General features: G+C 56.1%; 1 protein-coding gene across 5 annotated transcripts; it reads left to right on the forward strand.

Moving 5' to 3' along the window:
- On the forward strand, positions 1-27,561 carry ITGB4 (integrin subunit beta 4). Of its 5 annotated transcripts, none has more exons than XM_069872837.1 (41): positions 1-65; positions 3,757-3,848; positions 4,161-4,243; positions 4,750-4,851; positions 5,289-5,493; positions 6,018-6,114; positions 6,545-6,716; positions 7,329-7,592; positions 7,975-8,064; positions 8,221-8,343; positions 8,475-8,642; positions 8,903-8,979; positions 9,097-9,308; positions 9,487-9,590; positions 9,761-9,859; positions 10,424-10,550; positions 10,691-10,810; positions 11,313-11,419; positions 11,738-11,771; positions 12,221-12,409; positions 12,956-13,059; positions 13,507-13,565; positions 14,169-14,192; positions 14,350-14,498; positions 14,581-14,760; positions 15,322-15,470; positions 15,705-15,909; positions 16,868-17,028; positions 17,331-17,511; positions 17,721-17,858; positions 18,481-18,663; positions 18,837-18,968; positions 19,935-20,135; positions 21,038-21,208; positions 21,649-21,822; positions 22,748-22,897; positions 23,574-23,762; positions 24,001-24,156; positions 24,602-24,766; positions 25,213-25,329; positions 25,881-27,561. In XM_069872837.1, the coding sequence occupies exons 1-41, from the start codon at positions 16-18 to the stop codon at positions 26,021-26,023; spliced, it is 5,646 nt and encodes a 1,881-aa protein (XP_069728938.1). In that variant the 5' UTR covers positions 1-15; the 3' UTR covers positions 26,024-27,561. The 5 variants fall into 5 exon arrangements, with proteins under 5 accessions (XP_069728938.1, XP_069728941.1, XP_069728942.1 ...); XM_069872838.1 differs by lacking the exon at positions 1-65 and adding an exon at positions 457-855 and having other exon boundaries at positions 25,881-27,560; XM_069872839.1 differs by lacking the exon at positions 1-65 and adding an exon at positions 948-965 and having other exon boundaries at positions 25,881-27,560.
- The last annotated feature ends 334 nt before the right edge of the window (positions 27,562-27,895 follow it).

The raw sequence follows: 27,895 nt of genomic DNA on the forward strand, positions 1-27,895 counted from the left end.
GACGATTAAGAGTGAATGTGGATGAGTCTTGGCTGTGGTGCTACGCGGGGCTGGATCTCCTGCAGGTGAGGAGCGGGCTGCCGTGCTGGTGCCCTGGATAGGAGGGATGCAGATCCATCCCCTGTGACCGCGGCAGCACGGCTGGACTGGCAGCTGGGTCATCGCTGCTGCAGCAGAAACTTGCCTGACCTTTCAGCTTGGAGCAACCCAGGTACAGGGGTGACTCCCTCACTCATCCCAGTGGGAAATGTGGAGGAGAAACTCCCAGCGAAGGAGGGGGGGAGCATCCTCGTCTCTGCAGCCGCTGCCCCTTGCCCGCAGCCCCTCCACACCTTCGCACCTTCACGCAGCCCTTTTTCTGTGGGAGGGAGGGCTCTGCCTGCCCCGCCAGGTGTGCAAGGGAGAGATGCCAAGCCCTGAGTCATGGGCACCCCCTCCTCCCTCTCCAGCTGGGATAAAGCTCATCCTCACCTGGGATCCCATCTCATTTCCCGCAGCTCCCACCTTTCCCTCCCGCCCGCGCCCCGGGACGGCGAGGGGAGCGAGAGCAAAGTTGATATTTGACTGGAGAGTGAAGAATCCAGCGGGGAGGTGTGCGGGACTGCGGCTGCCTCCCTCCCCGCCGGACTGGGAGTTGACGTTTAACCGGAAAGAGAAAAGGGAAAGAAAATAGAGAGGAGGGGAAAAAAAAAAAAAGCAAAGCAAGAAAGAAAAGGCCCAGGCTGGAAATCAAGCAGTGGCAGCAGAGCAGCGCGTTCCCCCTCTGCCTTCGGAGGAATTTCTTGGCTTGGTGTGTGGCTGCCTGTTGTTCGGGCTGCAGCGGATTTGGACTGAGTCAGACCCAGCGCTAATGAGGTTTGTGGAATTAATTCATCTGTGCTTTTTAGTGTCCAGCTCGCTTTAATTTCGCCATGTTGATTAACCAGGGGAGGGGAGATAAGGTGCGGGGCTCCTTGCGTGAGCAGGTACGCAGGACACGGAGCGAGGGGCTCAGCTCCCTGCCTGCTTGTTGCCCCATTTTCCTCCAGTTCAGGTTGTCGGACGCCTCTTGTGCCTCTTGGCCAGCTGGAAAGGGCAGCGTTTGTGTACAAGCACGGCTCTGCAGGGCTGCGTGGGGCAGTTTTCCTCTCTGAAGGTATTTGGATGGGGGTGTGGGGTGGAGGCTGGGGTGCTGCAACATCATAAGGCAGCGTAGAGCCCCCTGGAGCTGCAGGGTTCACAGGCTGCCTGCTCCTTCTGTCCCACTTTCCTGGGAAAAGGTAGTTGTGCCTTGGAGCTGGCGCCCAGACGAAGCTTCACGGGTGAAACCACAAGAGGTTGGCTGGGCTGCAGGCGACTCCAGCCCGTGGAACCCGCAGAGGCTGCTCTGAACTGGAGGCTGCCGGGGGGGTCCCCGCAGAGCTGGGCTGGTCCCCAGGGGGGCTGTGCTGAACTGCAGGTGTCGGGGTGTTTGCGAGACGGTGGAGCTGAAACGGGTGGGAAACAGAGAAATGGCCAGAACCACTGGTGTGAGGGAGCTGTCTGTTGGGGATGAGGAGCACCCATGGAGGGGAGAGAGAGAAAAAGAATTTTGTGGGGTGAAAGCAGCAGAGAAGGTACCAGGAGCAGCGTATGGGGGGACAGGAGGATCCCGGGGCTGTGCTGGCATCCGGGCAGCTCCTGCCTGTCCCTCAGGGTCCCCCCTGCCCGAGCCTGGGGGGCAGAGGGACGAGATGGCACTTGCACAGCTTTTGATGATCTTCTGGAGGTCTGTCTTAATATTTTCCAAGCTGGGCACTGTGGCCCCCGGGAGCTCTGTGCCACCACATGCGCTGGGGGAGAGCGTGAGCTGTGCTCCGATCCACGCGCCCGCAGCCGTGCCCTGGGGGAGAACCGAGCCTGCACAGGTCACCACGGCTGTGGGGAGGAGTAGGATTGGGGTCCCTGGGGGAGGACACGATTGCTTTTCTGCTTTGCCTCCGTCACTGTTAGGAGGACAGAGCAACTGGTACATCTTAACCGTAAGAAAACCAGCACATTGGCTACCGGGTCCTGCCAAACAGCAAAGCTTCCTGGGGTTTCCCTGCAGAGATGCTGTCCTGAGGTTTCTATTTCTCATGTTTCGGCAGTGGGGCGTTAGTTACTGTGATAAACCCCAGCTGACAAGATAAATGAGATACCGGTGTCTTGCCACGCGTTACCAGCGTACCCAGTGGCCATCATGGAGAACAGAGTGCAAACACCAAGGGACACGTGCGCTGGTGCCAGTGCCACTTCAGCAGGAGCCCTGTGGCCTCTTCTCCCGAGGGACAGGGGACAGGACGAGAGGGAATGGCCTCAAGCTCCGCCAGGGGAGGTTTAGGCTTGGCATCAGGAAAAAATTTTTTATGGAAAGGGTCATTGGTCCCTGGCAGAGGCTGCCCAGGGAGGTGGTTGATTCACCTTCCCTGGAGGGGTTTAAGGGACGGGTGGATGAGGTGCTGAGGGACATGGGTTAGTGATTGATGGGAATGGTTGGACTCGATGATGCGGTGGGTCTCTTCCAACCTGGTGATTCTGTGCCACAGTGATTTCAGCAAGTGCTCAACTTTGCGCACTCAACATGTTTCCGTTGGCTTTGGTGGCTGACGCAGGGTCCAGAGGCTGCGTGTGCTCCAGCACATTTGAGGCTGCAGCCGGTCTTCCCGGGGCTCCCTTGGCCCGTGTCGCGCTGCAGGTAGCTCAGTCATCAAGTGACCGGTCTGTCTGCCAGATCTACCCTGGGAACTCGTGTGTCTTCGCTGCACACAACTATTCCATTACCCTGCCCTGTTCTAAGTGATTTTCACACTCTCTTCACTGATTTTAGAGTCAGGGCTGACACAGCAAGAAACTAAGAGAATTCCTTTGCACCTTTTATTTCACACCTGCATCTTCCAGAAAGGAGATGCTTTAACGACATCAGGACATGAGATTTCTTGCCTCGCCTGCTCTCGCTGGCCCTGCTGGGGTTGGAGCCAGCCTCCAGCGCAGCAGCCGCAGAGCTTCAGTTCCAGCTTCATCTCCTTTGTTTACCGTGTCCAAATGCTGATTCTATATGGCTCTGAGTTTTCTTGGTCGCGTGTGGGTGCAGAGAGGATGGTTCACTGCATTTGGTATCCAGCCTCTGGATCCACGTGAGGGTTCCTGCTGCCCTGGACAGGACTCGGGGGAGCTGCTGGACTCCAAAGACCATGGATTCCTTCAACAGCTCCAAAGTTCCAAGTCTGGCATTTCCCAAGACCTCATCCTCTGTTTATTGTTGGTTTGACCATCCTGGAAACTCTTAGTGTGATAGGAAATAGTAGGAAATAGCTGAAGGGAGGGGTCTGTTTTGGTTTTGAGGAGTCACACAGTCGCTTTGTTTTCCTCCTGTCTTTTTCCCCTAACCCGCTGGGAAAAGCAGGTTTTGCCCTGGTCAGTGCTCGTAACTGGCAGCGATGCTGGGCTCCATCGGAGCAGCCTGGGCTCCAGCTGCCTGCACCGACCCCCTGTCCCGGCACCCGCTGAGAGAGCGGGGGGCTGTGGCGCAGTGGCTGCCCTGCTCTGGTGTGGCCGGGGACTTTGAGCCTTTCGCACATTCGCACATGTCTGAGCCTTTGGTTTTGCTTTTGTAACCTGCTCTTCTGAAAGCCGAGGTTGCTTCCAGGCAGGCAGGTCTGTCCCACCCCAGCTGGGATGGGGCTCAGGGCTGCCCCGACCACCTCCAGGGCCGTTTCACCCCGACCTCTCTGCGACGTAGCAATCCATGTGTTTCAGGAGGAAGAGGATGGATGCGCTGCCGCGGGCATGTGCCCAGCTGCTGCTCCTGTCCCTGCTCTGCACCACCGGCCTCTGCCAAAGGAGCAAAAGTGAGTGCAACCCTGGTGTCTGTCCCTGGTCTCCCCTTGGCGCTGCCCCGTGGGACTGCACGCACCCCTCTTGGACTCTGGAGACACCAGTCCTTATGTGCATAAGTCCCGTGGAGATCTGTCCTGTACCTTTGCTCCTGTTTTCTCTCTCCAGCATCAGGGGCTTCTCTCTTGCTACCTTGCTGCTGGTTTGTAGCCAGCCCCTGTTGACCACACAGGAAAAGCCTCCCCAGATTCCCCAGGAACAAGATCAGCCTTTCTCACACCCTCCCATTTCTTACCCGGTTTTCTCCGTCCCATGTCTCCCGGCAGATAACCGCTGTGTGCTCTCCCGGGCAGAGAGCTGCACCGAGTGCATCCGCGTGGACAAGGACTGCTCCTTCTGCACTGATGAGGTGAGACCTTGCAGCCCACGGCTTGACTTCCCACCCTGCAGGTGGAGGGATCCCACCACCCCCAGTGAAAACCAGAGCGGGACCCAAAAGCAGGGTCAGCTTCAAGCTCCAGCTTCTCTCTGCAAAGAGCTGGTCTGGATGGGAAGCGCTGAATTGTGGGGCAGACAAATGGGGAGGAAGGGGAATCAGGGCAAACTTGCAGGAATACAGGGGTTTATCAGCAAATGCCAGTGTGCCAGGTCTGAAACAGCGTGTGCAAGGGATGGGGGGAGAGTCTTATCCCAGACAACCCAGTAACTCACTGGTGGTCGCCTTTCCCTGGTGCTGGGCGACGGGCCCTAGCTCTTAGGTGTGAGACTCATCCCAATCTCCCCGCCCCACTGCTGTTCCCAAAGCCTCGTTGATCATCTCAGCGAAGGACCCTGCGTCTGGCCAGTGCCCTTCTGGCTGCACAGAGGCTTTTCTGCTCTCTGTGATTGTAATGTTGCTCTTGCCCATCTCGGCAGAGCTTTGAGGAACCTCGCTGCGACTTGCGGGAGAACTTGCTGCGCTACGGCTGCGGGGAGGCCAGTATCGTGTACACCAGGGGCGAGATGCGGACCCAGCAGGTGGGTGCTGAGGTGACAACCCTCACTGGCCTTCTCCTGAGGGATCCCACCGTTCCCAGTGTCCTCCGTGTCCTTCACAGCCCTGTAGAGTCCTCAGCAGGAAGAATTCCGAGACCTCTGTTCATGCAGGGTCTACTCAAACCCAAAGCTCTCTCTTTGCTGGCTGATGAGCTCATGGACAATCAGCCCTGATCGCTTAGGGCTGGGGTGGATTTTCAGGCAACACAGATGTAAGCAAAATGCCAAGGTCTGGAGGAGGCTCCCAGCTGGGCACACGTGGATGGGAGGAGGCTGTCTCTGTCCCCAGCTGTACGTGAGGGAAGGGGGCATGATCAGCCCTGCCTTTCCACTTCCCACGTATCTCCATGCTTCTTGCCTTTTCATTGCATCTGCGCAAGAGATAGAGTCTGTCCCTTCACACCACTCTTCCTTCACAGAATTTCAGCATCAACACATCCTTGCAGAGGACTCAGGTGTCACCCCAGAGCATGTTCATGCGGCTGCGAGCTGGGGAGGAGATGAACTTCAACATGGATGTGTTCCAACCCTTGGAGAGCCCTGTAGATCTGTACATCCTCATGGACTTCTCCTACTCTATGTCTGATGATCTCGACAACCTCAAAAGCATGGGACAAAACCTAGGTGAGACCAAAGCTGGGAGCAGAGGGGAGCCTCCTCCTGGGCTGGTGCAGGCAGCTCGCTCCTGCCTGTGGCTTTGAGTTCTCTGCCAGCACCAGAGAGGGGGATACAACTGGCAAGGGGCTGGGGTGTCTGTTTCAATTAGAGTTTCTGATTCTTACTGTTTGTGCAACTCTGTGGGAGGACGCCTGTCCTGGGCCCGCAGGGGTTGTCTGGCGTGCTCTCTCCTTTCAGCCCAGCATTGGGGCTGGTGCCCTGCAGAGCCCATCTGCGCTGTGGCTTTGGTATCTTCAACCCATAGGCACAGTGTTGCAGGAGCTCCAGCCCTGGGAAGGGGCTGCCAAAGGTGGCAGAGGTTTCTACCCAAAACGAGAAAAGTTCAAAGTCCAAAGACCTTAAAAGCTGACAGCCTGGGAGTCTTATCTAAGACCTGGCCAGAAGAGAAGATGCTCAGGAAAGGACTTCTTTCTCTTGAGCAGCAACCCCACAGACGTTTCTTTACTCATGTGTCTCTTCTCCCCTCCCAGCGGAGTTCCTGCAAGCCCTGACCTCCAATTACACCATTGGATTTGGAAAGTTTGTGGACAAGGTCTCATCCCCTCAGACAGACATGAGACCTGAGAAGTGAGTGAGGCCACTGGGTCCCAGGGTTGGGAGCAGAGTGGGGAGGGCAGGCACCTCCATGGCTTTCCTGCTCTTCTGTCTGCAGTGCAAGAGCCTCCATCCATTTCTCCCCTCACTGCGAACATCTCCTCTGGTTTCCCTGCCCTGTGCGCAGGTCTTGCTGCAGCACCACACCAGTGTTAGCAGTGTCCTCCTCTGCCTCCACACCTTCCCTGCTCTGCTATAACAGGCTGCATGTCTCATCTTCTCCTCCACCTCTGCCCTCACCCCTCGTGCTGCTCCCGCCCCTCCTCCTGGTGCTGATGCCTCGCCAACTCAACGCATGCCTTCACTTGCAGAACCCCCAGCCCTGGGTGCTCTTCCCACCTTTTATCTCCTCGCCTCCAGGCATCTCTTTGCTGCCTGCAAAAACCCCGCTCTCCTCTCCTAGGCTGCGCGAGCCTTGGAACAACGCAGACTCCCCCTTCTCCTTCAAGAATGTCATTCGCCTGACCGACAACATCAACTACTTCAGCCAGGAGCTCAGGAAAGAGCGCATCTCGGGCAACCTGGATGCCCCTGAGGGCGGCTTTGATGCCATCCTGCAGACAGCGGTTTGCAAGGTGATGGTGGCCAGGGGCCAGGACCCGTGTGGGCTGAGCTCTGCTTTTCATGAGTGGATCTTGTTGACACTGGGTGATGAGGCAGCTGGGGAGCCTGGGTTATGTGTTCAGCTACAGTCAGTTCTTGTCCTCCCAGCCACGTGCTTCTGGTGCTGAGTTGTTTAGCATCCCTAATTTTCCCTGTGTCTGAGACTACGTGTGTACCTCTGGAGCTTTCCCCCAGCACAGAGCTCCTTGCTGGGCACCCTGCATGTGCTCTTTGTCCCGTTACCCTTGTGCCCACAGTGGTGAAACTCTGCTCCCTGGCAAACAGCCTGCCTGGGCTGGGCCATGCGGCTGAGGGATGAGAGCAGCTCCAAACACATCCTGAAGGCGCTGGCTTTTCCCCCTGTGCAGCGTGTGCCTGGCACTGAGTGGCTGGGAGCCACCCTGTGCACGGGGCTGGGAGGAGAAGCAGGGCCTGGCTGGCTTGGATTCCTTGTAGCTGATTGCGTTTGCTGCCAAGTGGAGGTGGTGCCTTGGGTTTCCACCTCTCCCCAACAGCTGCAAGGACTGCGTGGCAGCTTGCGGGGCACAGAGATAAAGTTACCTTCTCCCCCTGCCCGGCTGCAGGATAAGATTGGCTGGAGGAAGGACAGCACTCACCTGCTCGTGTTCTCCACTGAATCTGCCTTTCACTATGAAGCTGATGGTACCAACGTCCTGGCAGGGATCCTGGCGAGGAACGATGAGCAGTGTCACCTGGACAGCAAAGGAACCTACGTGTACGACACCAAGCAGGACTACCCTTCGGTGCCCACCCTGGTGCGCCTGTTGGGCCAGCACAACATCATCCCCATCTTTGCTGTCACCAACCACTCCTACAGCTACTACGAGGTGAGGAGACCATGGCAGCAGGCTCACTTTTCCTCCAGGGCCATTGCTCCCCTGCCTGCAGCTCGACTGTGAGCAGAAAGTATTTTCCCATCTCTTGTTCCAAAGTGGTAAACCAACACCCCGATACTTTGGGAAGGTGATACACTGTGCTGAGGGTCTGCTCTGCGTCCTGGGATGTCTCAGGATGTACAATTGGTTGCAGGAATCTGGGCTTCTGGAGGTCTTCTCGGGTTGTTGTCTGTACTTGTGGGGACACAGAGCTGGAGAGTAATTCTGGGACATTTGGAGGTCTCCGGTCCAAGCCCTGCTCAAAGCAGAGCCCACATCAGTGCTGCAGGAGGTTTCTTGAGCCCATGGCTCAGGGTCTTCTGTCTCTCTGCAGAAACTGCACAAGTATTTCCCCATCTCTGAGATCGGGGTGCTCCAGGAGGACTCTTCCAACATTGTGGAGCTGCTCCGCACAGCCTTTGAGGTAATGGCACTCTCTGAGGCTTCACTCCCAGAGAAGGCAGAGGGTGGACACCTCCTGCCCAGGAGAGCAGGCAGGATGTGGTCCTTCTCGGGCAGGCCTGGGGTGATGTAGCTGTTCTGCTGAGAATCAGCGTTGTGGTTATCTTCTGCTACCCAGCGCATCCGCTCCAAGATGGACATCCGAGCTGACTTTGTTCCCAAAGCCATGAAGGCAGAGTTCACCTCCTTGATGTACGAAAAGACAGAATCTGGCTCCTTCCACATCACCCGCGGGGAAGTGGTAAGTCCTTGGCTGACCCCGGAGGGAAGGCATGTGCCCTCTGTTGTGTCTCTCCTTCCTTCTTCGCTTGGTCCATCCAAGCTGTGGTCCAGCAGAGCTGGCTCACCCTGTGGTGCGTCTCTTCCTCCCAGGGCAAGTTCAACATGCGCATGAAGGCGCTTGAGTACATCGGTGGGCAGCACGTCTGCAGCCTCCCTGAGAAAGACCGGCAGGGAGTCATCCACGTGAAACCCTCATCCCTGAGCGACAGCCTCAAAGTCACAGCCTCCGTTATCTGTGATGTGTGCCCTTGTGAACAGGTACGCGGTGCGTGTTGCAGAGCTGACCTCCTCCTGGCCAGCCTGGGGGGTGCTGGCTACGGCCAGTCCTGCTCCAACCCTCACTGGAGGCTCAGCCTGGCCAAGGAGATCCCCACCACTGTCTGTTCCAAGATGGGCATGTTGTCCTGTGGCAGAGCTCGGTCTTGTGGGCAGAACATTGCCTCTAGATCTGCCTTTCTGATTTCTGAAATGGCCTTGGGGACAGCTGAGCCCTTGTAGCCACATCTCTTCCCTTGCAGCAACGAGAGATGAACTCGCGCAAGTGCAGCTTCCATGGGGACTTTGCTTGTGGACAGTGCATCTGCCACCCAGGCTGGTAAGGACTTTGTCCAGTTCCATTCCCCTCCCAGGGCTCCTGTGGGCTCTGGGGACCAGCGCCCTGCTGCCCTGTGCTCTCCTCCCACCTCTCTCAGCACCACTTTGTCCCCGCCAGGCGAGGGGACACGTGCGACTGCTCCCCGGCATCGTCCTCCAACAACGAAGCCTGCATCCGCCCTGGGGACACGGAGCTGTGCTCTGGCCGGGGTGAGTGCCTCTGCGGGAAGTGCCAGTGCTACTCCGAGGACCTGCGGCAGCGCTTCGATGGGGAGTTCTGCCAGTACGATGTCCTGCAGTGCCCGCGCACCTCCGGCTTCCTCTGCAACGGTGAGAGCTCGGGGCTCTGGCACAGGGCGAGGGACTCTGCACGTGCAGATGTGCGGGGAGGGACGATGCTGTGGCACCTCAGGCCATCAGAATCCTGAATAAAGTGGGAGAGATGGAGACAGGGCTGGGGGAGCAGCACAGCACCAGGCCCTGAGTAATTCCTCCTCTTGCATCGCAGACCGTGGTCGCTGCTCCAAGGGTGCGTGCGTGTGTGAGAGCGGCTGGGAGGGTCCAGGCTGCGAATGTCCCACGAGCAACGACACCTGCATCGACAGCCGAGGGGTAGGTGCTGCCCTGCCTGCGCGAGGGACGGCTGAACTGGGCAGGGCAGTGGCGAATCTCCCCGATGCCCAGAGCTCAGGGCTGCAGGGAGGTGGCACCTTGCTGACTCCCGGTGCCACCACATGTCTGCGAGCACTTCTGGACACCGACTGTCACCTCTTCCCTCCAAGGGCATCTGCAATAACCATGGGAGGTGCGAATGCGGCAGATGCATCTGTGACAAGGCTTCGCTGTACACCAGCTCCACCTGCGAGATCAGCTACTCCCTGGTGAGGCACAGCCTGGGCTCTCTCTGGGTTTGTCACCTCCCATTCTCATGGAGAGCCTTTGGGGAAGGAAAGCAAAGTAGAGATGAAGGCGCATCTTAGTTAAGAACAAAACCCTCAGCAGGCGTTAGTCTTGCCTCTCCTGCCCTCAGTGGCCAGGAAGGGTCTGGAATAGGAGCAGCTCTACAGCCAAGGGCTTTATTTGCCCTCCAGTCCCCCAGCAGCAATTGTTGGGTGTCTGTCTGTGTTTGTCTGGACACTGGTGAGGGGCAAAGGGGTGAGGCTTGGCTCCTGGCTTGTTCTCATTTGCTTCAAGATGGGGAAAAAAGAGAACTAATCCTGCCCAAATGCAGGCTGTTGGTGTAGGAGATTCTGGAGCTGGCAGGGCTGGGCTCCTGGCATTATAACCCCATCATTAGCTGTGTGTTCTCTGTGATTCATGGGTTTGACCTTGACTTGGTGCGGGTGAGGACACAGCGCTGCCCCTCCGGCTCTGCCTTTTGGTGGCGATGTCCTCTCGCTCCCCATGGGCTGCCTCCTGACGGTCCCTCCTCGCCCCTCTGCCAGGGCTTCCAGGCTGTGTGCGAGAGCATCCGGGACTGCGTTCGCTGCCAGGCCTGGGGAACGGGCAGCACGAAGGGGAACTGCGGCGCATGCCACCTCCAGATCCAGATGGTGGAAGAGCTGAAGAAAGGTACCAGGAGGAGCTGAGCTGAGTGCAGACACGTGTGATGTCTCCCATGGGACCTACCCCATGTGTGTGCGCATGTGGGGCTGCTTCTCAAGCTTTTCCTGGTCCTGAGGACTTTGCAACCATGTCCCCTCTCTCCACAGAGGAGGCCAGCGAGTACTGTTCATTCCAGGATGAGGAAGATGATTGCACATACCACTACACCCTGGAGGGAGACCCCTCCGTCCTCCCCAATACCACCGTACGTGTGCAGAAGAAAAAAGGTGAGCAGGGACCTGGCAGAAGGGATGTCCAGCCTGGGGTCTAGACCAGCAGTGACCTTTTCCACAGCACCTCTGACCCTTGCTTTGCCCCTTTGCTGTGCCTGAGGGCAGGGTCAGCTGCAGGCAGTCCCTCCCTGCATGATGGGGGTGGTCGGGGGTGACACTGGCTATCACATGAACGGCAAGGCATGGAGCGTAGCTCCCTCAGAGAGCAGCACCTTTAGAGGTTCTTGTCTTTTCACTGCCAGCGTGGGTGGGGATTAATGCGAGGTGCTGGACAGCCCATAGGGGTGGCTGGCTGTGAGCAGAGAGGTGAGACAGAACTTCCTGAACACCACTTGTCGTCATGAGCACCAAGACAGAAGTTCTCAGGCTTAAGTGAGCTGCTCCATCCATCCAAGAGCTGTGGTCCTGCCTTTCCCCTGCCCCTGGCTCCCCGTTCCTTCCCTGCACACCCACACAGGGTGCTGATGTCCCAGGGTGACGTTGTTGTCTCTTGCAGAATGCCCACCAGGGAGCTTCCTCTGGCTCATCCCATTGCTCATCTTCCTCATCCTGCTCCTGGGGCTGCTGCTGCTGCTCTGCTGGAAGTTCTGCGCCTGCTGCAAGGTGAGCACCTGGGTGCCCCAGCCCAGGGAGAGGACCAAACAAAGGCCAAAGCCATGACCAGTTTCCAGAATCCCCCCAGCCCCCAGCATGGCCAGACTGGCAGGGGCTGGGTCACAGTTGTGTCCAGCACCTCTGCTGTTGCCAGTGTGAGCTGCTGTGAGATTTACCCCACGGAAGGGATATCTGGCTAAAATCAGCTTCCAGAGCCCTATCATCCACTGCCCACCCATCCCTGCTGATCTGAATCCTCCCAGCTGGAGTCGTGGCTGGTTTTTCCTTGGCCACCAAGTGATATGTCCTTGGTCATTTGTTTTCTAGGCTTGCCTGGCCCTGCTTCCCTGCTGTGCACGAGGTACCAAACCTTTGAGAGGGGGGAATAGGGCTCTGCAGTGTTCACTGATGTCCCTGGTGGGGTGGGGTGTCATGCTGGGGTGAGTGTACCTCCTCCTCCTGTCTGAGCTGGGGAGGTGGAGCAGTGGAAAAAGTTCCTGTCAGAGAGCCTGAGCCAAGGAGCCCTCAAGCTGCTGCTTCACTGCTCCTCCCTGCCCACACCCTGCTGTGCCCTCCTGGGAATCCCACTGCTGGCTCTGCCCAGACCAGAGTCCCCTGCAATCCCTAACCTGAGTGATGTGTTGTCCTCATTCATGGACACCCCTTTCCCTCTCCACCCAACTCCATTCCTCACATCTCAACACCCTTTGCATAGTGGAAGCCCTAACGATTCCCTAGAACAAAGTCTCTGGTGGTGTGACATCGATGGCATTGTCCCAGTCTGCTCAGACCCTGGCCCTGGCTCTGCAGGTCGCACCGTTGGCTTCAAGGAGGACCACTACATGCTTCGCCACAGCCTCATGTCCTCTGACCACCTGGACACCCCCATGGTCCGCAGCGGGTCTCTCAAGGGTCGGGACACGGTCCGCTGGAAGATCAACAACAACGTTCACAAGCAGGGCCTCACCTCCCTCGCTGCCACCAATGCCAAAGAGCTCAGTGAGTGCCACATCTGAAGAACATAGAGGAGATGCTGTGGGTGCCATACAGGACATGAACCCTTAGTGGTGGCCCCCAGCTGCAGCAGCCATAGCGTTACCTCCAAGCCTCCAGTCACAAGGAAGGTTGTTCCTTTATCTGCTTCCATCCTGGGGAAGTTAAGCAGCACACTCCTGTGTCCACCCCTGCAGCAAGGCAGGTGGCAGCCTTGGAGACCTCCTGACAGCCTGGCCATGCAGTGGGCATGCCCTGCATGGGCCTCAATCTCGTTAGTTCAGTGACCCAGCCTTGATTTCATTGCCTCTCTGGTCCAGAGCCACCACTGGATGCTGCTTCTTTCACTGGGTCTGGCAGACAGCTTTCCAGTTAGCCCAGTTAGCCCTCCAGTTCTGAGAGGGCCTTCTCTGCTGGTGCTGTGGGGTCTGGGAGCAGTGGGACAGGATCTGGACATTGAGCACCACACGTGTCCCCACGCTTCCAGCTTTTGGCTGGGTTATTTCTCTGATCAAGAAAGAAGGAGTTTGACCTAGGAATTTGTCTTTCCAGTTCCCTATGGACTTTCTCTGAGGCTGACCCGGCTTTTCACGCAGAGCCTGGTGAAGCCAGACAGCCGGGAAGGCGAGCAGCTCCGCAAGGAGGTGGAGGAGAATGTAAGAGCCTGGGCACGAGGTGGGCTTGGGGTGGGACAGGAGGACACCGCACTGAGGGAGCATCTGCAGTGCTGGGGGAGGGAGAGCACCCCTTCCCTATGTACCCAGATGGCTCCTGAAAGGAAGAAGCTAGCTTTTCTCTTCTAGAATAAATCACAGACTATAAGAACACAATGGCGAGAATTATCAGAGCATCGCGTTGATGAGATTTGAGGTTTGCTTCAGGGCTTGTGCTCTGAAGATCCTGTTTAGCTTCGGTTCGCAGCCTCTTGCCATGTCCTGGGAGAAGCAGTGTCATGGTCTCTGCCTAGTGTGGCAGGGCAAGCAGGGAGAACCTGGTGGTGGCCAGAGAGGTCTCATATTTGCTGTCAGCAGCATCAGTGCTCACTGAACGCCTCCCTGTTGAGCTAAGGTTATGTTGTGAAAAGCCCCTCTTGCTCCCTGCAGCTGAACGACATTTTCAAGCACATCCCTGGCTGCCACAAGCTCCAGCAGACCAAGTTCAGGTGAGGCATTGCGGGAGAGGCTTCCTGCGGGTTCCCCGGGAGCCCTGCTGAGAGGGCGCGGGCCAGAGGGCTGGGCAAGAAATCCGGGATGCCCGGAGGGAGCATGGTCTGTGAGACATCCCCAGCACAAGCACAGGCACGGTATGGGTGCCGTGCTTCACCCACCCAGGGCTGCAGAGCAGAGCCCACCTAGCTGTGACAGTGACCTCAGCTGCATCTGGCTTTGGACTGAGGCTTCTACAGACAGGGACAGATCTTAATCGCATGGTGCTCAGTGGGAAAGGTCCCACTTTCAGCCCTGTGCAGTTACACGTGCCTGGTGGAGGACGGAGGAGCCTGGGGATGTCGGCGCTAAGCAGGGAGTGTCACCCACACCCAACGGCTCTGACAGATGTGGTGTCCCCCATAGGCACGTTCCTCACCGCATTGGGAAACCCGAGGCTGGAGGGAGCAGCCAGGCAGGAGGGAACTTGTGATGGGCTCTGCAGCGTAGGCTGGCACCCGCGGGGCAGCTGCTGCAGCTCAGACCTGCACAGGGCTGATTCATGCAGAATTTTGTCTCCCCAGTGTGTTAGTCACTGATTTGGGTTTTCTTTCCTCCAGGTTGCAGCCCAATTCTGGGAAAAGGTAAGAAGAACTCTCCTGCACTGCTTCTCCCTCTTTATACACGCGCATAGGAGGGTGATTGAATGCCCATGTGCTCTCCGGCCCCTTCAGCTGCTGTGTGAGATGAGCAGCTCTGCCCTCAGCTCTTACCCAGCTTTCTCTTCCCACCGACCCACAGGCAGGACCACACCATCGTGGACACAGTGCTCACTGCCCCTCGCTCAGCCAAGCCGGAGATCATCAAAGTGGTGGAAAAGCATGTTTCCCACGAGGCTTTCAATGACCTGAAGGTTTCACCGGGTTATTACACTGTGACCTCAGACCAAGGTAGTGAGGAGAGCCAAGTGCTGCCTCCTGGCTGGGTGGAGGGAGGGCACTTCCCACCTCTCACTGTTGCCCCTTCCCCCAGATGCTCACGGGATGGTGGAGTTCCAAGAGGCCGTGGAGCTGGTGGATGTCCGTGTCCCACTCTTCATCAGGGAGGATGATGATGATGAGAAGCAGCTGCAGGTGGAGGCCATTGATGTCCCCACCGGTATCGCAGAGATTGGACGCAGGCTTGTCAACATCACCATCATCAAGGAACAAGGTGAAGTGTTGTGACCATGGCACGAGATGAAGGGTGTTTGTGTTTGAATGTCCTACGTCCAGATGGTCTCGTAGCTTCTAAGGAAGCCACAGTAAATTTACCTGAGCTCTCCCAGATCACAAACCAGAGACTGCCTTGGTGATTGCAGTCTTAAGTCACTTGGATCTAAGCTAGACCATCTTCTAAAGCATCCAAAGGAGGGGTGTTCATCCCTGGTGACAAAGACCCAGACATTTGACCATGACAAGTTTAGATGCTGCGAATTCAATGGCAGATGCAAAGATGACCATTTACCTCTGCGGCTCCAGTTCAGAGGTTGCTGTAGTAAAGTAAAATCTCTTTGCTGTTCTGCTGTGTTTGGGGCAGGTGGATGTCCCCAGCAGTCTGCCTCTGCTTTGAGCAGAGAGCACAAGTCAGGAGTAAAGTCTCCAGGCCCTGCAGCGTTTCATACACAGCTCACCCCCACGGGACGGGAACCGTGTTTGGGGAGGAACCCTGTGTGCTTGACATGGGATTTTTTAAGTGTTTGCTTTCCACATTCCTGCTCTCTGCCCCTTCCAGCCAGCAGCTTGATCACCTTCCTGCAGCCAGCCTACTCCCACAGCCGCTTCGATAAGCTGGCCAAGATCCCTGTCCTGCGGGAGATCATAGACAATGGGAAATCCCAAGTCACCTACCGGACCCGCGATCTCACGGCCAAGAACGGCAGGGTAAGGGTGGTGCTCCTGGCCTTGGCAGCAGGGAACACAGGGGGCTGGGAAGGACCCGACCCCAGGGCTGTGGAAGAGCAGTGGATACGGCTCGAAGGGGATGTGGGTGGGAGGGGAGAGACCCAAGGCTTGAGGCAGAGGGTTCTGGCTGCCCCTGAGCTGTGGGCACCGGGAGGTGAGGGGAACCTCCAGGAGCTGCTGGCTGTGACTACGCGCCTCTTCCTTCTCCCCCAGGACTACATCTTCACAGAGGGTGACCTGGTCTTCCAGCCCGGGGAGACCAGGAAGGAGGTGCAGGTGCCCTTGCTGGAGCTGACAGAAATAGACACGCTCCTACACAGCAGCCAGCTCAAGCAGTTCGCCATCGACCTCCTCCACCCCAAGCACGGCGCCAAGATCGGCCGCTACCCCCAGACCACGGTCACCATCGCCGACCCAGGTGGGGGCGAGCGGCCGGGCCCCAAGGCAGCAGCGGGGTGAGACCCCCCGGCAGCCCTCCCGAGGGGGGCCCGGGGCTCCGGCCCTGCCCCTCCTCGCCCCCAGAGCCGCCGAGAGGCCCCGGGGCTCCGGCCCTGCCCCTCCTCGCCCCCAGAACCGCTGAGGGGCTCCTCCCGCTCGAGCCGTAGATCTGTGTCTCCCTCTAGAGGCAGCGCTGGGCATCGGCAGCGGGAGGGAAGAGGGTGGAGAATCCAGCTCGCAAGAGGAAAGAGAGTGGATTTTTCACTCCTTTTCCTTAGGGGTTTGAAGACGAGGCTGTAACTGTAGAGGAGGGGTAGAGCCTGCCGTGAGCCGTGCCTGGCGGTTGCTGTGGCCGGGCAGTCGGCACCGCGCGGTTGTCACGGGGGGTGTCGGTACCGTGAAGGCGTTTATCGCAGGGCTGGGCATCAACACGGGGGAGGCAAAAATTCCCTTGTCATTGGACCAACGGGAACCACCGCAAGGGGAGCACCGGGGCTCCAGAGAGCTCTCGGCTGGGTGCAAGGAGAAGCAACTGGGGTGACTGAGAAGCCCCTGCCCGTCTCCGTCTCCTCTCATGGCTGCACAGGGCAACTGATGGACAGGTTGAAGCATCATTAAGTGCGTTCAGACAGAGTTTTCAGAGGCAACGAGGTGGTCTCTTCATTTCTTCCTTACCTGGGCAGCCTGGGAGAAGCAGCAGGAGGCGCAGGACGTGGGGAGGCTGAGCCTGACTCTCCTGCCAGCTTGCTATGTGGCTCGGAGTGCGTCATCACCAAGTGCCTCAGTTTCCCTTTCCTACAACGGGGATCTCCCCCTTGGAAATGCTTGGAGAGGCTCGCTCGGGGTGGCAGGGAAGTGCTGGAGAGAGGCACTCTTCCTCCTTCTCCTTCCCCACAGAAGACTAGCACTAACGTGACTTTTCTTCCTCGTGTCTGCAGAGGTGGTGGATGGTGGCCCCTCGATGGCCGGCCTAAGCCAGGTCTCCCAGTCCCCCAAAGGCCGCCTGAGTGCACCGCCTAATCCCAATGCCCACGCTCTCAGCTCCAGGGAAATCCGCTTCAGCTGGTTCCCTCCTCCAGGAAAACCTCTGGGGTACAAGGTAAGGGGTGAGCAGATCCCAGGAAAGGGTGTGGGGGAACAAGGGAATGCCCAAAGAGGCACGTAAGCTCCCCAGCTTCTGGTCCTCCCCATCCTTAAGGCAACATTGGCGGATGGATGTGGGATTTGTAGGAAAAGTTTCTGGTGGGTTCATCTCTGTTTCCATCACTTGCTATGAAATGCCCACACTGTCCTGGCCTCCCAGTCCAGAGGAGCAGCACAACACCCAGCTTTCCCAGAGCTGATTTGATAAGAGATGGGGCATGGATCTAAAGGTAGCATGGCTTGCTCTTGCTTTGCAAGGTGAAATACTGGATCCAAGGGGACCCTGAGTCAGAAGCCCACCTCATTGACGTCAAAGCACCGTCAGCAGAGCTGAGTAATCTCTACCCCTTCTGTGACTACGAGATGCAAGTCTGCGCCTACAATGCCCTGGGTGAAGGGGCTTACTCCAACACCATCCGTTGCCGCACACTTGAGGATGGTGAGCAGCTTTGCACCTCCTTCCCGCCACGTGGGACCACACTGGTGCCTGTGCATCTGGCGTGATGTGAGGGATCCAGCTCTGAGCCTCTGAGAGTCTTGGGGATGAGCACTGAGCGGCTCCCACCTGTGACCCAGGGAGCTCGAGGCACCTGTGTGCTCTGGCTCCCAACTTGCACTAACCTGACCCCTTTGCTATTGCCTTTCCAGTCCCCAGCGAGCCCGGCCGCTTGGCTTTCAATGTCGTTTCTTCCACTGTGACACAGCTGAGCTGGGCTGAGCCTGCAGAAACCAACGGGGAGATCACAGCTTACGAAGTCAGTTACGGACTCGTCAATGAGGACAATGGTAAGAGTTCATTTTCTGGCAGGGAAGTCATAACTTAACGGTTGGACTTGATGATCCAGTGGGTCTCTTCCAACCTGGTTATTCTGTGATTCTGTGATTCTGTGATTCTGTGACTGCCCAGCGAGGCTGAGACACCAGAGTACACTTTCCTCAGGGTGAGCAGCAGCAGAACCAGAACAGCTCCAATCACATTTCTTATGAAAACTGGGATCTGGAGGGGTCACTTTTCGATGCAAGGAGCACAGAAAGATCACCGCTCAGGACTTTAATCCTGCAAAGCCTGGAGCGCTCTCACTTCTCATTCATTTCCATAGTGAATGGTTTTAATCTTAAAAACTAGTTCTCGGGACTAGGGCCAGGGTTAGGATGCTAGGAAGATGCTGTGTGGTGACACACCAGCAGCAGGAGAACTCTGCTGCAGGGTGACTTCAGCACTCTGTTTGGGAATATTCCTGAGCCAACACTGTGTGTGTCATGAGCAGCCTGAATCACTGCCGCACCTTGTCCAGAGCCAGGCTGTGTCCTGGCACCAGACCTCAGCGAGCCTGTTGGCCAAGGGTGGGGTGCTGTGGGGCCCTGTGTCTTGTGGCCTCTTGGATGATAGGTGTGCCGGTGTTTGCAGTACCTATTGGGCCAACAAAGAAGGTGCTGGTTGAAGACCCAAAGAAGCGCATGGTGCTGATAGAAAACTTGCGGGAGAACCAGCCCTATCGCTACATGGTGAAAGCCAGAAACGGTGCTGGCTGGGGACCTGAGAGAGAAGCCACTATCAACCTCGCTACGCAACCGAAGCGCCCGATGTCCAGTGAGTCACTGCCCTGCCAAGGCAGGGAGCAGAGCTGGCAGGAGCAGTGCTGGGAGCTCCCATCCCACTGGCTCTGCTGCACCCATCACCCCAGCAAATGCCACCCTGAGCATGGTGGAGCCATCTGTGGTTTTGAGCTGCATGTCTAATGGCACTTTCCACTTCTCTGCCAGTCCCCATCATCCCTGATGTCCCCATCATTGATGCAGAGGGAGGAGAGGACTACGACAGCTACCTGATGTACAGCGCAGATGTACTCCGCTCTCCCGCTGGCAGCAAGCGTCCCAGTGTCTCTGATGACTCAGGTACATTTCTCCAGGTTTTGCAAAGGTCATTTTAACATTCATTTTCCTTAACAGCTTTCAGCAATGACCTTCATTGCCTCTTTCCTTCTCATGGAGATGGGGAGATCCAAGTCACAGAGGTGGTGGAGATGAGCCTTTCCAAAGCACAGTAGATGCATCTGTGGGAACACTGGACCAATCATGGTGTAAATAAGAGTAGTGCCTCCTTGTCTTAGCTGTATGGCAAAGAGAAGTCTCAGAGTGGTGTGGGAGAGGAGATTTTCATGGCACTCCCTGCTCATCTTCCCTCCCTGCTGCCATTTGGCTGGACCACAAGAGTTACTGTCAGCAAAGAAGCACCAGCGAGGCACAGACCTCTGAGTCCCTTGGATGCTCAAGGTCTTGGCCAAGCCAAGAGGAGGGAACTCACCAAGTGTTGGGGAGACACTGACCACTCTTCCTCCGTTGTTTCACTTTCTGAGTGGGGCTGGGAAAATGAAAAGACGGGCTGTAAGTGAAATGATGAGGCCTCTCAGTAGGACCTGGAGGGTCATTCCTCAGGGGGATCCAGGACTGAGTCACTGGTCCTTGCAGGGAGCAGAAGTAATGGGAATTCCAGGAGTCCAGCCATCCCATGTGCACATCAAGGAGTGAGAAAACCTCTCCTGAGCAGAGGACAAATGTTGCAGACTCTTCTGACAGGGACAGGCATGTGTGGTGGGACGTCAGCTCTTTTGTTTTGGTGGACAGAGGGCTCAAAAACAGCCCCGAGGCTGAGGAACCCCATGCGTGTCACGTTCCCTCCATCTACTGGTCACACAATGGTTGCACTGCCTGAACTCATCAGCCAGCACTTGGTGAGATGGGCTGTGAACGGGTGTCATTGGCACCTGCTCCTTCCCTTCCCCACCAAGCAGTACAAACGTGGGTAGCCCGCTCAGTCCCCTGCAAATCATGTCAACATCAGTGCTTGCGTTGTCCCAAAAGGCTCCAGGTGGAAATATGTGCAGTTGCTGGGAGAAGACTTGGATCTTCGCCGCATCACCTGGAGGCTCCCGCCTGAAACCATTCCCCGCCTCTCTGGCAGCAGCCGCTTCTCCTCGGACACCGAGGGTCTCCTCCGTGAGGAGGACAGCGACATGGCTACTGGCAGCCTGACAAGGAGCGGGACCCCCCGGCCCCAAGCAGGTGAAGGACGCTTCGTTACGGCACTGAGTGTCCTGTCTCGTCCTGCTCTGAGCCGAGGGGCCAGCAACTGGGGTCTGCCCCAGTACGTGTCCTCTTCCTCCCTTCATGTGCCCATCCTCGTGTTGCCGTGATGCACTGCTCGTGTGCTGTAGTCTGCTCCAAAACTTTGTCCTGATGTGTCTGCTCACAAGAGTGTCAAGGTAACCCCTGTCTCGGTGCGGACTTGGGAACCTGCTAGCAAGTTCCTTCTACAAAAAGCTGGACCTTCAAGGCAGGAGCAAACTCAGATGATACCTGCTAAGAGTCACCTCCAAGGGCAGCTCCTCACCTTAGTTTAGTGCCCTGAGCTTCTGAGCAGATCTGCTGGACTGTTAACCAGAAATCACTCTTTCATGATCTCTCCTGGCCTGCTGGGAAGGGATGGGGGCTTGTCAAGGACCAGAACAATAGAACAGAGTTTGCTTTTCAGGTCCGGCTGAGACGGGACCCAGAGTGAGATCTGGAGAAACTGCCTCCACAAAGGGCTGGTTTTCTTCAACCTTCTTTTTTAATCTGAAATTATAAACCTGTGCTTGCGTCAAAGGAGAGATGTAAGAGCATGGTGAGAACCACAAGGCAGTGCCCCAGCGAGGCCGAGGTCTGGAGTTACCTTGGACACCAAAGATGTTTCTGGTGCTGGGTGTAGAGCAAAGTCTCCGTTTACCTGTTTGTTTTCCCATTGTTGTGTTGGTTGACTGTGGCTTGTTCTAGATGTAGTGCTCCAGAATGACCTTCCAGAGTGGCTGAAGCCAGGATGCAGCCAAAGCAGGGTGCACCGTGGTGTCTCCTGCTTCCTCCCCAGGGAAACTGGAGCAGCAGCACTGTCCATGACCACATTCCTCACAGTGTACTCTCTTTCACAGAGCACTTGCTGAATGGCCGGGTGGACTTCTCCTTCCCTGGCAGTGGCAGTGGCACACTGACGAGGACAACAAACACCAGCTACCACCAGATGAGCTCACATATGCAGCAGGAGCACAGAGTGATGGGGAGCTCCTCGTTGACAAGAGACTACACGATGCTGATGGGCCACGGTGAGTACTGTGCTGATGAGACCTGTTCTTTCCCCACCTCCATGACTGTTTTTGGCAAATCCTTTTCGAGTGAGGACTGTGTTCACAACCGAGGGGGACTATGAACCAGAGATCTGGAAGGTTGTGTTCTCGCCACTGGTGTGTAGGTCCTCTGCTCCCAGACCAGTTTGGAAAGTGCTCAGGAAAAGGAGCTACATCCTTATCCTCACTCCACAAAGTGCTCCAGGAGGAGCATGCGTCTCTCCTCCTTACTTCTCTAGCAGCGTGGTTGCTTTTCAGCTCTACACACGTACATCAGCTGGCACTGACAGGAGGTTCTTTAAAGGCTCTTCAAATCTGAGCCTTAAAAAGCCATCTCTGCAGGAACCAGCACCTGGGCTGAGCCTGCTCTGAACTCGCCAATGTTGATTTTCTCTCTTTCTCTTGCACTGCTTCTGTAGATTACCCAGGGAGACTCCTCCCTCCCATCCATGAAGATGCTGGGAGGACAATCCCACGGCCCCGGGATGTGGGTTTCAGGAGCAGGGCAAAGGTGAAGGGTTACTACCCCAGCATTGGCTGTCGGGACACTATAATCATGACTGATGGGTCCGCAGGGATTTGCAAGTACATAGGTACAGCTTTGTCCAGTGTCTCCTCGCAGCCAGTATCCCGTAACAGCCAAGCCATCAGCCATCCATGAGCTGTTGCTGTTCTCTACTCACCCCAAACCCTCTCACTATGGCTTGCTGTGTGCCACACCGGTCTTCCTCCTGACCCAGCCTGTGCCTCCATCAAACCACCTTTCCATTTGCAGGTGACTTCAGCCGTGTTCCAACCCACCAGAGCTGATTAACGCTCACCACCACTGCTACCACACTCTAACAAGCTGATTTTTCCCATCGTCTTCATTCTTAACAAGCTTGTTGTTCTGTCTCACACCACAGGCCTTTGGAGGACTCCTGGGGAGAATGTGTGCTCCATGTGAGATGTACCTCTGCAAGCTTCTTGGCCAAAGCCCATGAGGAGCTTCAGTCCCTGAGTGTCCCCTGCCCAGGACGCTGCTCTGCTTACCATGAGCCTGTGTCCCAGTGGGCTGAGCTGGGAGGGAGCCTGGGGCATCCAGTCCTGGTCCCACTTGCCTCCATCCAGTTGAACAGTTGCTGAGGGTGTTGGGCTGCTTTAGCTGTAGACTATGGTTAGTCTTAGCAGAGCTTCACCTGAAGATGTCCATGAAGTATTTGGCAGATTGGACAGGGCGTTTTGGAGTAAGCAAGATGTGGCACATAGAGCACAGAGGGCCCTGCTCTGGTCTCCACCACAGCCACCTGAAACCTACCTGGCTTGGTCCCACCTGAGGCCATAGGATATCACTGTAGGTGTGCAGAGCCAGCCAGTCCCCCATCCTGACAGGCCAGCAAGCAGAGATAACGTCTCACCATATTCTCCCCAGACCATTGGCACCATCACATGCTTGCGCGTGCCACTCCCTCCTCTCCTCCAGCCCCCTGAACCCCCAGCCCCCAAAATCTCCACCCTGACGTTCCCTTTTTGCCTCAGACTCCAGGCTGCCAATGGGCATCCCTGACACCCCCACGCGCCTGGTGTTCTCCGCCTTGGGACCCACCTCTCTGAAGGTGAGCTGGCAGGAGCCACACTGTGAGAAGGAGGTGCAGGGCTACAGCATGCAGTACCAGCTCCTCAATGGAGGTCAGTGAGCAGGTAGCCACCAGGTGGTTGGTGATGGGAGTTTCTGGTTCTGGAAAACATGGCCCAGGTCTTCTCTTGGGCTACTGGCACTGAGTGACTCTCCTTGAAGCGGGGTGGGGTAGACCAGATGACATCCAGGAGTCCCTTCCAAACTCAGCCATTGTGGGACTGGAGGACTGGTCCCAGCTCTGCTTTCTGTATAGCCTTGAGGAACTGTCTCAGCTGCCCTACAGCTCTCATTCCCATTTCTGCTCAGGGGGGAAAGGGAGGAGGGAATTTTTGGGGTTGCTTGTGGAGTCAGCCCTGCTCAAAAAGACCTTGGGCTCCTTCTTCACCAGCCTCAACATCTTAGTTGAAGGCTTTTTCATCAAGTTGGACTTGGGAGGAAGAATTGCAATGAAAAATCTCTTATTTTCACATGAAACTTGGGGCAGCGATAGTAAAAATGTAGTTCTCTTCAGATGAAAATCTGAGTTTGTCCCAAACCTCTTTTGGAACAACATCTCATCCTGCCCTAGCAGTTGTTGGTGGCAAGGTGTGATGAAGGTGGCTGGGGAGGGGCATCTGGATGACCTTTCCAGAGAGTTTGTTTGAGGTAGAGTTTAGGTGTAAGCCATGGCTCCATCTCTGTGCCTGCAACACGGCGCTGATGACCCCCCTTCCCTGTATGCCACAGGAGAGGTGCACCGACTCACCATCCCCAGCCCCAGCCAGAACTCGGTGGTGGTGGAGGACCTTCTGCCCAACCACTCCTACATCTTCAAGGTGAAGGCACAGAGCGAGGAAGGCTGGGGCCCTGAGAGGGAAGGAGTCATCACGATAGAGTCCCAGGTGGACCCACAGAGCCCTCTCAGCCCTGTGCCAGGTGAGCGGGACAGTGGGAGGGTGACACTGATGTCTTTGCTGCTGTCTACAGTGCTGGGTTGCTGTCCTCTCTCCCTTTCCTTTCATTTAGAAATAGGACTTCTTCCCCTCGTGCACACCTTCCACAACCTGTCTAGAGAGCCGCCAGCAGCTCATTCCATGAATGCTGCGTGCAGACCCCTCCCAGGCTCCTCCTTGCCACCCTCTGTGACACTGACCTCTCACTCGTGTCCCTGCAGGTTCACCCTTCACACTGAGCACACCCAGTGCTCCTGGACCGTTGGTTTTCACTGCCCTCAGCCCTGACTCCCTGCAGCTCAGCTGGGAGAGACCCCACAAACCCAATGGGTCCATCTTGGGCTACATGATCACCTGTGAGATGCTGCATGGTGGAGGTACGGTGCTGGGCTGTGGAAGCCCAGTTGTCTGTGTAGAGCAGCAGATGCCTCTGGCAAAGGCAGCAACTTGCTGCATATCTGCTGGGAGCAGCAAAAAACATTGTCTGCTTACGCCAGTGCAGACCAGGTGGGGACACAAGGCTGATTCCAGGCCTGGGAGCTGGGGGACCCTGGCACTTTGTGTCATTGCTTGGCCTGGTAAAATAAATGTGGAGGGAAGAGGAAGCTTATTAGAACCCACACCCAGAGGAGATTGGTTGCTGAGGATCACCATAGTACCAAAATAGGGTTATCTTAACCCTGGGTAGAACCGGTTGCAATCATAGAGCCAGTGGGTGGCACAGAGCTCTGGGAAAGCCAGGGTAGCAGCCAGAGCGGGGGAAAGTGTGGAGGGACCATCACTCCTGCCTGTCTTCACCACTGGTGTGTCTGCATGGACTAGGTGAGCCCAGGAATATCTACGTTGAAGGAGACAATCTGGAAACCACCCTGACTGTGCCCCACCTGAGTGAGAATGTCCCGTACAAATTCAAAGTGCAAGCCAAGACCACCCAAGGCTTTGGGCCAGAGCGAGAAGGCATCATCACCATCGAATCTCAGGATGGAGGTACAGTACCATGAGTTTGTGAAAGTGCAAAGATAAAAAACCTCTCAGATCAGGGGACTCAACTCCCAGAGTCCCTTTCTAGCTCTGGTGGTGCCTCTTTTTCCGTGAAAGACACAGCAACATTGTCTTCCATGAAGACAATGCTGTGCCTTCTGAGCACTGTCCCAGTCCTGGTGCACTGAATGAGGGAGGATCCTGAGAACCTGCCAGTGTTTCAATTGTTGTGAAACTTCTGTCTCAGACTTGGTTGTACACAAACCTGGAGGCAGCATCTAGTACTGCATGAGTGTAAGACCTTCCCAGTCCTCCCAGTCCCCCCTAAACCTGGCTCTGATGTCAGCAAAAGAAACCTGCTAAGCTGACTGTTGGTGCTCACTGTGCAGGGTTGAGGGGCTAGAAGTTCCTTGTTGTTTCCTGGCTGACTCATCCCTTTTCCTTGTCCGCAGGCACTTTCTCCCAGTTCGGAGGACAGCAATATATGAGAGAAGAAGTGTACAACTTCCCCACTGAATACACCACCAAAAACAGCATCAGCCATTCCTCTCTGGATCCCCACTTCACAGGTAGGGGCTTGCTGCCTTGCTTTGGAACCCCTGGCAAGCAAAGGATAACTCTGCTTGCCCAAAGGTCTGAGGGCATCAAAGGCAGGGAGGGAAGGTCCATCAGGTGGGATGGATGAAGAGCATCAGAACCTTTTCTTCACCATGTCCCTCTTCTGCGCCAAAGGCAGTTCCAGTAATTTCCTGCGTGTTGCCTGGTTAGAGGTGGAACAATGAGTTTTCGAAGTCTGGCAGGACTATCACTAGGGACCAACTCACAAATCCTCCTGCAAGGCTGTATCTCCTCTTTTTTTTATCTTCTCTAAAAAGTATGGGAGCTGTCTTTAATTGTGTCACTGTAGTTGTCCCACATCATCCCCCTTGAGCTGAAGGACTCCTATGAAGTCTGGGAGATGTTAGGAAATCCTTCTTATTGAGTGACATAGCAAAGTACTGAATTGCTTGATCTGGTGAGGTTTTTAAGTGGTATTTAAGCAGCAGTCAGGTAGAGCGGATCCTACTCCCTGTGACCTCATACTCAGCGTGGTGCCCTGACCACCGATCTGTCATTGCAGACGCCATGCTGACGACGACCCAGCGAGTGGAGAGCGCCAGCAGCACCCTCACCAAACAGGTCACCAAAGAGTTTGTGAGCCGGACCGTGATGTCCAGCGGGACCCTCACCAGGCAGATGGAGAGGCAGTTCTACGAGGCCTGAGCCAGAGCAGGCTGCCAGCGGGACGCTGCTGTTCAGCTGGCTGGATGTTGTGGAACGATCCAAGGGAGCTTCACCCAGATGCTGCTGCGGTGCCTGCGCAGCTCCTCCTGTGGGCAGAGACCTTCTGTGGCACTTCAGGCTCTGGACCTCTCCTTTGGAGCTCAGTGCACTCACAGCTCTGGCATGGCTGGGTTACCAGGTGTGTGCTCATCCTTCAGGGCTTGTCCCCCTGTCATGCTCTGCAAGAGACTTGGTTCTGCAGAGTCCACAGGGATGTCTTCCATGAACAATCCGCGCTCAATCCAATATTGTTCTTCAGTGCCCATCCATCCAAATGCCCCTGCAGAAAACCATGTGTCTTGATGGCTCCCACCTCCCTAGATAAATGGAGTGGAATGAATTATTCCCGAGTCCTCAGTTCTGAGAGTAGACCAGCTGGCAACATCCTGATTTATAGATATCACCATTCTCCCTTTGCTCCAGGTACCCTGGTAGCCCAACTCTCCCCTGGAGATGGTTATTCTGTTCTGGGTTTTCTACATGAGAGCTGCAGGGCAGAGGCTCAGGGTAACCAACGCCCCTCTTTGTGTCTGTTCTTCGCTGCTAACCCTCGGTACCACGACAGCAAAGTACAGCCTTTCACTTGTACAGCATCACCCATGATGGCCTCTGATGCTTTTTTTTTTTTCCTTTTTTTTTCCATGCAATATTGTACAGTTTTCATGGTATATAGAAATATATAAATGTATTTTATTATTTTATAAAAAAGTGGAGGTGGATGAGATCTGGGACTGTGACTGAGAAACACGAATAACTGGAAGAAATTAGTTAAGGGCTTGAACCAAAGGCCACTAAACCATGCGGAAAGCCTATGGATGAGCTGGTGTGCTCTGACCATTTGTCCTCTGGCACTGGAGACTCCTGCAGAAGCCTGCAACAGCCAAGACCACTCCCTGCACAGCACTCACCAGCACAGTGCTCGCCAAGCACCACACATGCCCGGCAGGGTTGGGAGCTGCCTGGAGGTTAGGGACGCTGGAGCTTCCGCTTCTCTCTGGGCTGTTCATCTGAGTGGGATGGGTCGTATGTGTTTGGGGTGAGTAAAACCCCAAGGAGGCTCCAGCAGTGCAGCTGGAGCTAAGTTACATTTGAACTTGGGCCAAGAGATACCCGACCAGCCCTGTGGTTTTACTGCACCTTCCAGAGCACTTATTTTTCCCAAGCACCAGCGGTGTTAGCCTGCCTGCCTCCCAGTTCCCAGCTCTCCTTTATGGCTGGGGCTTCCTCTCCAGATGACTTCTCCTCCTGCACAAGGACTCTGAGACCTTGTGCTGTGTAGGGCAGGGTAAAACACTGAATACAGCCTCAAAAGGAAGTCCCACTTTCAAGCATTTTAACCAAAGACTATTCTGTTATCTGGGAGAAGAGCAGGGTCCGTCAGCTGCTGCTCTCCAGGGCATCGCATTGCCCCCACTGCCACCTCACCGAGGCCTGGCACTACAGAGCATCTCTCGCTTCTTCGTCTGCTCATTAGGGCTGGTGGTGTTGCAGCCTCTCCGAGGTGGATCCAGCAGCCAGCTCCAAAAGCGAGTCGTTGATCAGATGGCTCCCTATTGCACTCAATAAATACCTTCTCTGCAGTCTGCCTCTTCCCTTGTCTTTAAATTATAATACTTAAAACAAACCTTCCCCGCTACACTCCAGCTGCATCAGCTGAAGGACGCGCACCAGAAGCAGATACCCAAGCAGGGGTTTCTGCCCAGCCTCGGCGCCTGCTGCTCCTTCACTGCCATCCCCTCCAGCGACAGCAGCTCCAGAGGCATCACCGGAGCCCATGTCCCCAGTAATGGCTCCTTACCCCAGTGTGAACTG

This window comes from Phaenicophaeus curvirostris, chromosome 19 (assembly GCF_032191515.1).
Source record: "Phaenicophaeus curvirostris isolate KB17595 chromosome 19, BPBGC_Pcur_1.0, whole genome shotgun sequence".
Lineage (NCBI taxonomy): Eukaryota > Metazoa > Chordata > Aves > Cuculiformes > Cuculidae > Phaenicophaeus > Phaenicophaeus curvirostris.